This window comes from Dioscorea cayenensis, chromosome 11 (genome assembly GCF_009730915.1).
Source record: "Dioscorea cayenensis subsp. rotundata cultivar TDr96_F1 chromosome 11, TDr96_F1_v2_PseudoChromosome.rev07_lg8_w22 25.fasta, whole genome shotgun sequence".
Lineage (NCBI taxonomy): Eukaryota > Viridiplantae > Streptophyta > Magnoliopsida > Dioscoreales > Dioscoreaceae > Dioscorea > Dioscorea cayenensis.
In genome coordinates this window covers 4,153,376-4,166,210 of record NC_052481.1, presented here as the reverse complement: position 1 = coordinate 4,166,210, position 12,835 = coordinate 4,153,376, and the positions used below count along the sequence as shown (strand labels likewise).

At 32.1% G+C, this 12,835-nt stretch overlaps 1 protein-coding gene across 1 annotated transcript; it reads left to right on the top strand.

The window, feature by feature from the left end:
• The first annotated feature begins 10,332 nt into the window (after positions 1 to 10,332).
• LOC120271531 lies at positions 10,333 to 11,803 on the top strand. The gene is made up of 5 exons (XM_039278221.1): positions 10,333 to 10,516; positions 10,613 to 10,893; positions 11,253 to 11,358; positions 11,431 to 11,536; positions 11,590 to 11,803. Exons 1-5 carry the CDS (start codon positions 10,333 to 10,335, stop codon positions 11,801 to 11,803), a joined length of 891 nt encoding a protein of 296 aa, XP_039134155.1.
• Positions 11,804 to 12,835: the final 1,032 nt, after the last annotated feature.

Below are 12,835 nucleotides of genomic sequence, written 5' to 3'. Positions count from 1 at the left end.
AAGAAGAGATGCATTCTTCGTCTTCCTCCTTCAAATGCACACTGAGAACAAAACTAGGATTCTTTTTCTTTTTTCTCTGAATGGCTGCCTTCTCAATACCCACATATTTTTGCATTTTGCCCCCTTGTCTTTATTATTAATAATAAATGGGCTGGATCAAAGTTTGGCCACAAAACCAACACTTGTCGCTTAATAAGTTGATAACAATGGCAGATAAGATCTTATCTCTACGCTTAAAAATTGCTTTCAAGTGGTTTGGTAATTTATTATTTTTTAAGTTTTGATATTACGAACCCCAATCAAGTTGCATGCCTTAAATTATTTGAATTAATTTTTGAAAAAGCTTTACAAGGGAAATAATTATACTATATAATTATAAATTAAATACAAAATGATGAAGTTGAGTCACGTACAACCTCATACACAAACTTCATAAGAAGTTTAGGCTTGATATGATAAAAATGATTAACTCTAAACTATGTTTTGATCTAGATGTCTATGTTCAACTAGGGAGGATTAAATATTAAAATAAGTACTTAGCTATTTTATTATCATTTTATATAGCTAACCAATACAAGACTTCACAATTGACGCATGGACCCTACAATTAAAAATAATAATAATTAGTTATGTAATTGATTAAGAAAATAATAATTTGTTATGTGGTATTAATGAACACACATTTGCATGAAACCCCCATCATGTATAGTTTTATTATCAAATTGATGCGAATCAATCTTTCATTTTCTTGTCTTTCCCATATATATATACCCTTCAAATTGAGATTTTTACACGTTTGCTAGTAAATAAAACAATAAATAAAGCATATTCTTATATTTTTTTTTTAATATTAAGATTTTGTGAAGATTTTAAATTTGGTTCTTGATAGGTATAGTGACATTTCAAAAGGTATGTGATTTGATTCTAGACAAAGAGTTGATTTAAAATGAAATTCTTTTTTGAATCTCTGATAGAATGTATTGTTGATGCAATATTTTTGCTTATCATATTATAAACTTGTTGTAATTGGCATAGATTTAATTGTTATTTTACAAATGGCAAATAAAAATACAGAGGACATTAAAGAGGACCATCTATTCAATATGATGTATGCATGTTTTTTTTAATATATATATATATATATATATATATATATATATAAACATTATGATCACTGTATGTGTAATAGGTGAACACAGGAATAGAAGTCGCATAGATGACTATGAGTCCGTTTGATTTACGCATAAGTACAGCACAAGCAGTACAACACAGCAAAAATACCTAAGTACAGCACAAATGCTTGTATTGTTCTTTGTTTGATATTTCATGGACATCACAAAAAATTTGGTACTGTTTTCTGTTTGATTTACACAAGTACTGTACTAAAAATTGTAAAATTACTATAATACCCTTTGTATAATATTTTGTTGTTTTTGAAAAAAAAAATTAACAGGACAAAATATTTTAAAATTTCTTCTCATTTTTGATAGCCATCACTTAATTTTTTATAATTTATAAAATTATTAGAGTATAATTATATTTTTTTAAATTTCTAAAATATAATTATTAGGGTATAATTATATATTTTTTAATTTATAAAAAATAATTAATAATTTTTTACCAAATATAATTTTTTATTTCCAAAATTTTTTATTGGGTTAATAAGGTTGGGTGTTGTAATTTTTAATTTTAACTAGGGGCAAAATTGTCTTTTGATTGTACTGTACCACACTTAAAAAGTTATACGGTGGTTTTGGTGGGACAAAATTTTTAACAACTTGTGCTGTACTCATCTAATTTCTTGTGTTGTACTCCAAACCTATTTACAAAACAAACAAGGGACAAGAGAGCTTGTGATGTACTGTCCCTCATTTTTTTACTTATCAAACGCACCCTATGAGATTGAGTCATCTTCTGTTAGGCGCCACAAACAATATCAGTGTTTATAAAGAGTAGTTTATAAAAGTGATATTAAGTGCATTGATAAATTATGTATGGATTGATGTTGCTTTCATAGATTATGTCGATTACTAAACGCCACTGGTGAGCTTCGCAGTCATGGCACAAAAAATGCTATGGTGGAGGAGATAAATTACTTATTACTTTTAATTAATGGGCTAGTGAGCTCATGTGGTTGTTTTAACCCTTTTCAAATCAAGAGCTTTAGCTTGGCGAGGTCCCTAGCTAGCAGGCTGGCCATAATTGTATTATTGGTGTTATTGTAGTTTGTCCTCATTTCTTATATAATCATATTATGATCACCCATGGCTTAAAAAAAAAAAAAATTGGGAACATGCATGTAAGTTGCAGGTGGGTAGGTGGGCATGCAAATATATATTCATCAGGTGGCACACTTCACCAGTTGGCAGGACATGCATGTGAATATAATTATATAAGAATGAACTCTATATATATATATATGGGTATAGATTTGCATGACATGATTATATATATATATATACATTTGTATTCATATAATCTTGTGTGTAGTTTTAACCATAAATCCAAATATATATATATATATATGCCCATACATAATAATAGCCACTTGTTCAATGTAGATGAAAAAGAAGGAAAAATAAATTAAAATATGACAAGATTTTCATACATGATCATGAGAGCAAAAATAAAAAACAAACTAAAAAAGCACCGCTTTAAAACAAACTACTAGAGCATTTGTGTGATGTTAAGGACTTTTCTTTAGTTTGTCTCCCATTCTGGGTGTGCTTCTTAGTGTTTTGTTCAGCTTGGGAAGTACACGGTTGTAGAATAGTCATTTCTACATTTTTGTTTAGAGTGCTTGACCAGAGAATAACACGGCCATGTACCTGCCCGTGTAACTCTCTAGAATTCTTAGGGAAAAGCATTGTAGCAATTATAATGTAGCCATATCACTGTAGCGGTGGTACTGTGACAACCATGTAACCCTCTAAAGACGTAGAACACTGACAGAGAATTACATGGGCGTGTACACAGCCTTGTAACCGTGTACCTGCCCATGTAACTATCTGGAAAACTCTGCAATTGGTCAGAAAGGTATACGGGCATGTACTTGGGCGTGTACCTACCTATGTAACTCTATGAAAAATTTATGGGAACTACACGATCGTGTAACCCCGTATTTGCTAGTGTAACTCTCTAGAATTCAGATTGGTAGCACTGTAGCTGTGGTACTGTAGAAGCAAAAATACTGTAGCATGTTACTATAGTAATTATATGGGGTGATACACAGCCGTGTAGATGTGTATACACCCATGTAAGGCTTTGCTAGGCCATGAAACAAGGGAATTTTGGTCCTCTTATGCCTTTTCTTCCTCTCTTTTCCTCTCATTTTCTTGATCATCTCTTAGGTAGTGTTTGGATAGTGGGATATAATATTCCATGGATGGGAGATATCGATGGATGAAATACCCATGGATGGGAATATCCATGTTTAAGTGTTTGGTTGGAGGGATTTAATAGTAAGGAATATGAATAAAGATTGTTTAGTGTTTGGTTAGAGGGATAACGATTTGTAAATATTTGGATATTTATTTTTAAGTACGTATTTGATTTAAATAACGGATATTAATAGATAAATTTTTTAATGGATTATTTTTAATGGATTATTAATGGATTATTAATGGATTATTAATGAATAACATAATAAACGAAGACTATTATGAATACCTAGAAACTGTAGCGAATAACCAAGAGGTTAAAAACTAAGAATGTATTTTCAAATTATCATTAAAAAATATTTTTAAATTATTTAATTTAATTTAATTAATGGATGATATTTTTAATTTTTAAAATTTAAATATTTTAGGAAGTATTTAATTTTTTAAATAACAAATAATTAATAAAAATATATTTTATTTATTTAGTTTAAATTATTTTAATAGATTATTAATGAATAACATATTTATTTATTATTTAATTTAATTTTTTTAGTTGAAGTTAATTAGTTTAAAATATTTAGAGAGATAGAAATGGATGAGAGAAAGAGAGAGAAAAAGGGATGAGATGGTGGGATGAGTGGCATCCCATTTTCAGGGATGGGGGACATCCCCATCCAGCCCCATCCAGAAAACCAAACACCTGGATAGGGCTGTAGCCCTGGATATCCCATCCCTATCCTGGGATATCCAGGGCACCAAACACTACCTTAGAGGAGGAGAAAACCTTGGATGATCCTCCATTTCCTTTGGTGGATTGTGATGCATTGCCATATGATCATTATGAGGTTAATCTCGAGGATCAATGATGTTATGGTTAAACATTCATTTGGTCTAACTGGAAATGGGGGTCTTGTTAATTTATTGCTTGGATTATTTGGAGAAGAACGTCAACTGGTTGGAATCTAAACCTTTGGTTAATTGTTGATGTCCATCTATGTTCAGAGATTTGTATGCAAGCAAGCCATATATGCCAAGTTTTCTGGCCAAGTTTCATAAAACTTTTCGAAGTGGCAAGTTCAACCTAGCTCTTTGAAGAAGATGTTAGTCTACTCCAATGAAATATAGGGATTCTATTGGGGCATGATCTGAACATATACATATATATATATATATATCGACATGTATTAATAATTTATGTGAGATGAACCTCATTAACGGTTGCCAATGATTTGCATAATCTCATATCCCATTTGTGCAAGAGACCCACATCATGCTATCATGAAATCACCATGAAAAGTGAGATTTGACTCTATGCATGCATACGTGCATGATTCAATATATAAACAAAGAAAATCCAAAAAGAATGGGCCCACCATAAAAAATATACATGCAAGTGAACACGTGATTAAGATGAAAATGGGAAACATGCATCACGTTCTGATTCATAATAAAAATTTTAAAGTGGGTCCCACCACGAGGGGAATATACCTAGAAATAGAAATGAACAAATGATAGGAGAATGAGAAGCACCAGGCATGCATGCATATTCACATGTATGAATAAATGAATAAATAAAATGGGCCCACTATGAAAGAGACATGCATGTAAATGAATAAATAAAAAAAAAAATAAATGATAAAGCATGTAATGGCATGGCATACATGCATATATATATATATATATATATAGGCATCATTTGTTAAAGAGGGAATTTTCAAAAGGTGGGCCCATCCATGCACATGGAGATGAATATGACAAGCATAAATATACACATATATAAACATCCCAATATATATATATACATTCATACTTAAAAAAAAAAATAATATATATATATATATATATATATATATATATATATATATATATATATATATATATATACATATATTCATTTTGAGGCATGCTCGAAATATTAAATATGTTTAACTTCAAGACACGACGAGATATATATTTCAAGATGGCAATGAGACATATAAGACTGCCGACGAGGCATGTAATATGGTGATGAGACATGCAACCACTATGTTCAAATATACACATATATAATGTGATAAATATATATCTAAAATCAAAGCCAAAGTAACAAGTCAAGACTCAAAATATGAAAAAGAGTTAAGACTTGAAATTAAACCTATATAAATCGACAATTGGACTCGGCAGTCTCAAGACATCATAAGTCAAAGACTCAAAGAGTTCCACAAGTCAATATTTAAAAATCCATATAAATCAACAATTGAGCTCAGCAGTCTTAAGACATCAAAAGTCAAAGACCTAAAGAGTTTCACAAGTCAATATTTGAAAATCCATATGAATCGACAATTGGACTCAGCAATGTCAAGATATCAAAAGTCGAAGACCCGAAGAGTTTCACAAGTCAATATTTGAAAATCTATATAAATCGACAATTGGACTCAACAGTGTCAAGACATCAAAAGTCAAAGACCCAAAGAGTTTCACAAGTCAAGACTTGAAGGAAGTTTCACAAACATAAAAGCTGAAGCTTATGGAAAGTCAAAATAAAGTTTATGATTCATCAACATAGAGGATCCAGAACTTGAAATACAAATCAAATTCAAAATGTAAAAATGTCCGAGACACAGTTCGGACACAAGTTCATAAATCAAAATGATTTCAAATTTCTTGTATTTTCAATGAAGCCCATGAATTCATATTTATTGAAATGAATGAAATTGATTGTCACAACATGTTTCCTTGTTCACATTTATTTCTTAATCGGAGGTTCCTGCGATAATGTCCAGGGTAATTAACATTAAGAGCTTGCCTCTAATGGAAGTCATGAACCCATAATCTCTTGAAGTCATAAGAAATTAAATTTGATTTGTGATCCATTTATTTTAACCGGTCTAACTCTAATTAAAAGGCCGGGTGAGAAAAAAAGGAGTCCACAGATTGAAGCTTCATCCTTCATTCCTTCTTTCTACCTTGAGTTTAGCAAGGTAAATACCTCTATCTTTCTTACTTCCTCTCCTTATTTCTCGGTTGTGTTTGGATGAGAGTGGAGGAACTAGGGTTTGTAGTAAGCTTGATTCTTGCCCTTTTCCTTGTATGTTTAGTGCCTCTTGCCCTCTTCCTTGTATGTTTAGTGCTTGAAAGCTTGAGAGGAGATTGTTGTAACCTTGAAGATCCATCCTTGTCCTTCAAGATCTAAAGGTAAGTACATCCTCTTCTTTCTACTTTGTGATGGAATGAATGATGAATATAAATTTAAGTTGGTGCCTTGTTCTTCTTCTTGCTTATTGTTGTTGGAACTTGAGAGGAGTGTTTGCATTGCTTTATATTTCCTTGTTTTCCTTCAATCTTGTTGAATCCATGAATCCTCATTAGGGTTGCATTGTGTGACAACCTAGGGTTTCAATCTTGCGGTCTTTGTGTAATTCTTGGTTCTTGTTTGTGCATATGTTTGGTTGATTAGGTGGTGAAGGCTCGTCGCAAGGCAAGGAGCCAGGGGAGGAGTAGTGCGCTTGAGGCTTTCTTGCCTAAGTTGTGAGTGTAGTTTTGTGTTACATAATTTTTTTGGAATATTACTAATGAATCTTCATGGTTTCAACTGCAAGCTTTCCTTGGTTTTACCACTATTGAAATGATGCTTTGATCGGGTTAGATATGAATTTTTATAATATTGAATTATGAGCAAAAGTCTTATTATTTGGTGAAAATGTATAAGATCGCGTTGAGATATTGAGTTTGAAATGAAGTATGATAGTTATGCACCTATTATGCTCATGACATTGATTTATGTGGAATGATACTCATTCCTAGTATGTGAACATAGTCCTGGATATGGAGCAATTGATATGTTATTGTGATTTATATTATTGATACACCTACAGATGGTTTTGATGGTGATGGGGTTGTAACCTGCCTGCTACAGTAAGGAGGTCCCCACGGACCAGCCTATAGAGGTGGTGTGGAAGACCCGGTTTTACTTATCCATCTCAGGTGACACATAGAGTCCTGATTGGATGATACATCGGGATTCTGGAGTCACCATATGGAATTGGTGGGTCAACGTCATGGACATGAGGGCCTTAATGGCTCTAAACTTAGCCGCAGTCATGGCTATAGTTTAGAAGGGTTTCTAGACCATTCATCGACTTATTATGATGTAGTATATTATTTGAGATCCATGATTATTTTGTTAAACTTTTGGTGCAATGTTCCTTCATATATTTGGAAATAATGAGTTTTATGACGAGTTTCACAGTTTGATGTTTTACGAACTAGTTTTATTCTTGAAGATGGTTATTTTGAAAGTGAAACCTTGATTTGAGGCAAATGTATCATTTATGATGGTTATGGATTTCACATATATATATATATATATATATATATATATATATATATATATATATATGTATATACATGTTACGTAAATTATCATATCTTTCAAAGTTATATTTTTATTCAAAAGCTTGATTGTTGATGGTTATTATATTCTGTTTGATATTCTTTTCAAAGTTACTCAGCCCCTCTCCCTCCCTTCTAAGCTTTAGTAGTTGGTGGCGTCGTAGTGGGGCATAGTGCTTGGCAACTATTTATTCTTTTATCTTCATTTAGAAATTGGTATTTGTTATTTTTGTGCACGGTTGCATTGTAAAAGGAAGATGGATCCACTTATGTCATTAACTCTACATTTCTATAACTTTTGAAACCTTGTATTCAGTTGTTGAAATTACTGCTTCCAATGTGTTACCTTTATAATCTGTACATTGAGTATTTTATATTTGTGTTATTTGTGTTTATGACTGTGGAAATCCAGGGTTTTTGTTAGTCTTGTAGCAACTTGAGGATCAAGTGGTGTGGTATCCCTCCGTTGGTTGTCGCGGCGGTTGTCATGTCCCGAGGCATGACAATTTGAATAGAAAGGGCAATATCTTGTAAGTATTTAAAAAGCAAGACATCAAGAACCTGACTATGATCACCAACATGGTTATACCTAGCACTAAGCAAGAAGTAGGCATTAAAATCCAATGAAATATGCTCCATGATATGCGGAACATTTTTAACCAGGGACGGAGCTATGTAGGTTTTTGTGGGGTCAGATGACCCCACAAAAATTTTTAAAATTCTTTCATACATATTTATATATTACTTTAAAAAAGCAAGGTTGACCCCATAAAATTAGAAAGTGGGGGTCAACCTAACTTTTGAGAATCAGAACATTACGCATAAAGCATATATGAATATGATATTAGTATATATAATATATATGTATATAATAACATTATAATGACATAATATTATAATATACATTATAAAGTCTATTGCCTTCCCCAATCCCCAATTCTCCATCTCTCTCCAGCCACCAGCGTGACCAGCCTCTCTTTTCTCCTCATCTTGATTCTTGGCCATCTCTCCGAAAGTCCGACTCCAACTCTCCAAGTTCTAAAAATTAAAATCTTTCCACAACTGAGACGACTCCAATCACTCCACCAAACCACCGGTAGTGTAGCACCGACCACCATCCGTCGGCTCCCGATCCGCCCTAATCTGGTAGTGTAGCATCGGCCATCGTCCTTTTCTTTTTTTGGGAATTCTGGCTTCTCCACAATCCATATCTCAAAGACTTAATCCTAGGTAAAACCATAATCTCCATGATTGATGATTGATGATTCCATCCTATAATTCCAATTTCTCTATGAATTATGGCTAAGGACTATGGATAATGGATGAACATACAATATTACAAATTTACAATGCATGCATTTCCTGGAGAGAGATGTATTATAATATTTATCCATAGAAAAAAATGTAAATTATGTAATAGTGTCACAAATGTCAGGTTTGAAAGACCTTTGTTTTCAAATTTCAATTAAGTAATTACTAATTAGTATTGTCAATTTTATTGTTGTATTCATAATTAAGTAGGCCAGTTATATGTCATTATCATAGTTGTGAATATTGAAATGTGAATACTTTAGTCATTGAATTTTGAGTAGGTTGTTTTTATTGTAGGTTGTGAATGTTTCCTATAATCACATTAATTATCATTTAACTTTTGTTATTTTTTCTAATGTTAGTGAATGGAAAAATACTTCAAAAGGAAATCATTGGCTGAAGAATCAAGTTCAACTCCTAAAAATAATGATGAGCCTCAAATAACTCAACAATGTTCAAAGCAAGCTCATGTTAAAGTTTATTTAAAAAATCTACCCGTGGATCCAGGACTTCGTCCTTTAATTTCAACTTATCATACTAATGATCAAGATAAAGTATGAAGAGCATAATTACAAAAGGGACCTTGCCAACAACATAATCATAATTTTTCACAGACAAGAATTGGAAATGTGTTGCGTCGATTTAATCCAAGTTGGTTTGATGAGTATGAAAATTGGTTAGAGCATAGCATAGCTAAGTATGTTACATTTTGTTTATATTATTATCTTTTTAAACCAGATATCAGAAAGCAAGGAAGTGCAGACTCATTTGTCATTGAAGGTTTTACAAATTGGAATAAGAAAGATAGATTGAAAACTCATATTGATAGTCTTAATAGTGCCCATAATCAAGCTTATAGAAAATGTCAAGACTTGATGAATCAAAATCAAAATAATTCATTCTATTTTGATTAAGCAAGGAGATCAAGCTCGAAGTGAATATCGCACAAGATTGACTGCTTCAGTAGATTGTCTTTGATTTATTTTTGCGACAAGGGCTACCTTTTTATAGTCATGATCAATCCAAGGAATCAAACAATCAAGGAAATTTTCTTGAACTCTTGCATTTTCTTGCTAAACACAAAGAAACTATCAATAGTATTGTTTTGAAGAATGCTCCTAGGAATATAAAATTAATGGCTCATGATATTCAAAATGACATTATAAGTGCTGCAGCAAGTGACACAACCAAGGCAATTATTAATGAGTTAGAAGATGATTTATTTGCAATCTTAGTAGATGAATTTCGTGATGTCTCAAATAAGTAACAAATGGCTCTTGTTTTGCGTTACATGAATAATAGAGGTTATATTGTTGAACGCTTTTTAGCTATTGTTCATGTCTCTGACACTACTGCATTGTCACTCAAAGAAGCAATTGAGTCTATATTCTCTAATCACGGATTAAGCTTATCAAGATTGTGTGGACAGGGTTATGATGGAGCTAATATGCGGGGTGAATTTAATAGTTTGAAAAGTTTGATTTTAAAGGAAAATGAGTTTGCCTTCTATATTCATTGCGTTGCATATCAACTTCAATTAACTCTTGTAGTGGTTACAAACAATGAAGGTTCTATTGCTTCACTTTTTCAGAATGTTGGTTGTTTACTTAATGTTGTTGGAGCTTCATGTAAGAGGTATGATATTCTTAGAGAAAGTCAAGCTGCTAGAGTTGCTGAGGCACTAAAAAATGATGAGCTTGCAAGTGGAAAAGGTTTAAACCAAGAAATTAGTCTTAAACGCGCCAGTGATACTAGATGGGGCTCGCATTATGGAACATTATTAAACTTAATTATTTTGTTCCTTTCTGTGATTGATGTGTTGAAAATGTTGGTGAGAATGGTTTAAATTCAGAGCAAAAGGTGGAAGCACAATTCTTATTGCAAATGCTTCAATCTTTTGATTTCGTATTCAACTTACATTTGATGAGAAATGTGCTAAGCATTACAAATGAATTGTCAAAGTCTTTACAAAGAAAGGATCAAGACATAGTTAATGCTATGGAGTTGATTAAAATATCTAAACAAAGGCTACAAATGATGAGAGATGATGGATGGGATCCTTTATTACATGAAATCCTTTCTTTTTGTGGATAATATAGCATTTTGGTTCTTAGCATGAATAACAAATATGCACCCCCTGGAAGATCACGACATAAAGCTATTGATGTCTCAAATTTGCATCATTATCAGGTTGAGTTATTCAATGTCGTTATAGATAGGCAACTTCAAGAGCTCAACAATCATTTCTCCGTGATTAACACGGAGTTACTTCTTTGTGCAGCATGTCTTAGCCCGGGTAGCTCTTTTTCTGCATTTAATAAAAAAAAATTGATTTGCTTTGCTTGTTTTTATCCTCTTGAGTTTTTAGCTGTGAAAGTTATGGGGCTTGACAGTCAACTTGAAACTTATATTATTGATATGTGCTCTAATCCTGAATTTTTGGGTATTAAAGAGATTGGTCAACTTGCTGAGAAGTTGGTGGAGACAAAGAATAATATTGTTTACCACTTGTGTTTCTATTGGTTAGATTGGCTTCAATATTACCTGTTGCAACTGCAAGTGTAGAAATGACATTTTTGGCAATGAAAATTGTGGAAAATCAGCTAAGGAACCATATGGGATATAACTTGATGACTGATTGTTTGGTTACATATATTGAAATAGATATATTCAACAACATTGATAATGAAACAATCATCCAACGGTTTCAAAATATAAAATCTCGCCGTGGACAATTGTGAATGATAAGTATAAATTTGATAAACAATTTTTTTTTTGTTATTTGTATTTTCTTATAATGCTTTAACTAAATTTATAAATATATACATGATTTTCTTGTTTTATAAATGGCAATATTATGTTAAGAGACTTATTGTAGGAGCATATGCACTTTTTGGTTTTCTATCTCTACTTAACTTAACTTTTTATTTTGTTAGGTTTCATTTAGTATGCTCAAGGAAGAAGTCAAAAACAACATCTTTTTATAGTGGTATTGGACCTCTGCACTTTGGACATCTTCTCTCATTCCATTGCACTTTACGGTGCTATGAACCTCTGTTTTTGGATTTGTAAGTTTTTATTTGTCCTAGCTTTAAATTTGGTTAAAAACAATTGTTTATTATGGTTATATGTCCAATGTATTCATTGTCATTTGATAGTATGATGAAATCATTACTTGAAGAATACCAAAAGATGTTAGAGACATTAGTTATTGTTGCTTAAATTTTCACAACACTTGCTACTTGTTATGCGTGTGTGTTATCCATAGGAGACTGTGAGTAAATAAATGTAAATAAAAAAATGATGTATTTTTTATGTACTTTCAGGTAATATATGTGGTTTAAATTAGAAAATTTTTGTATTTTGTTTATTTGTGTTTCTTATAATGATTTAACTATGATGTTATATATAGATAAACATGCTTGCATGAAGTATAGATGATAATATTATACTTTTTGATCCCACATCATAAATTTTCTGGCTCTGCCACTGTTTTCAACATGCTTCAAATTGTAGCAGTAAATTATCTAACCAAGAAAGAGATCACAGAGAACTACACAACAACAAATAATTTTAACAAAAGGATCACCTGCCTTTCTCCTTTGGTGAGGGGAAACTGGTACTCCAGAACCACCCTATCGTTGCCAGTCGCCAAACACTCACCATCGGTCATCAATCGCTACCAAAGATCCAACAACAAAGGCTTTCTCTTTTCAACTTAATAAACAAGAGAAAGGAAAGGATGAGAGAGGTCTCATCACTTCATCACCGGG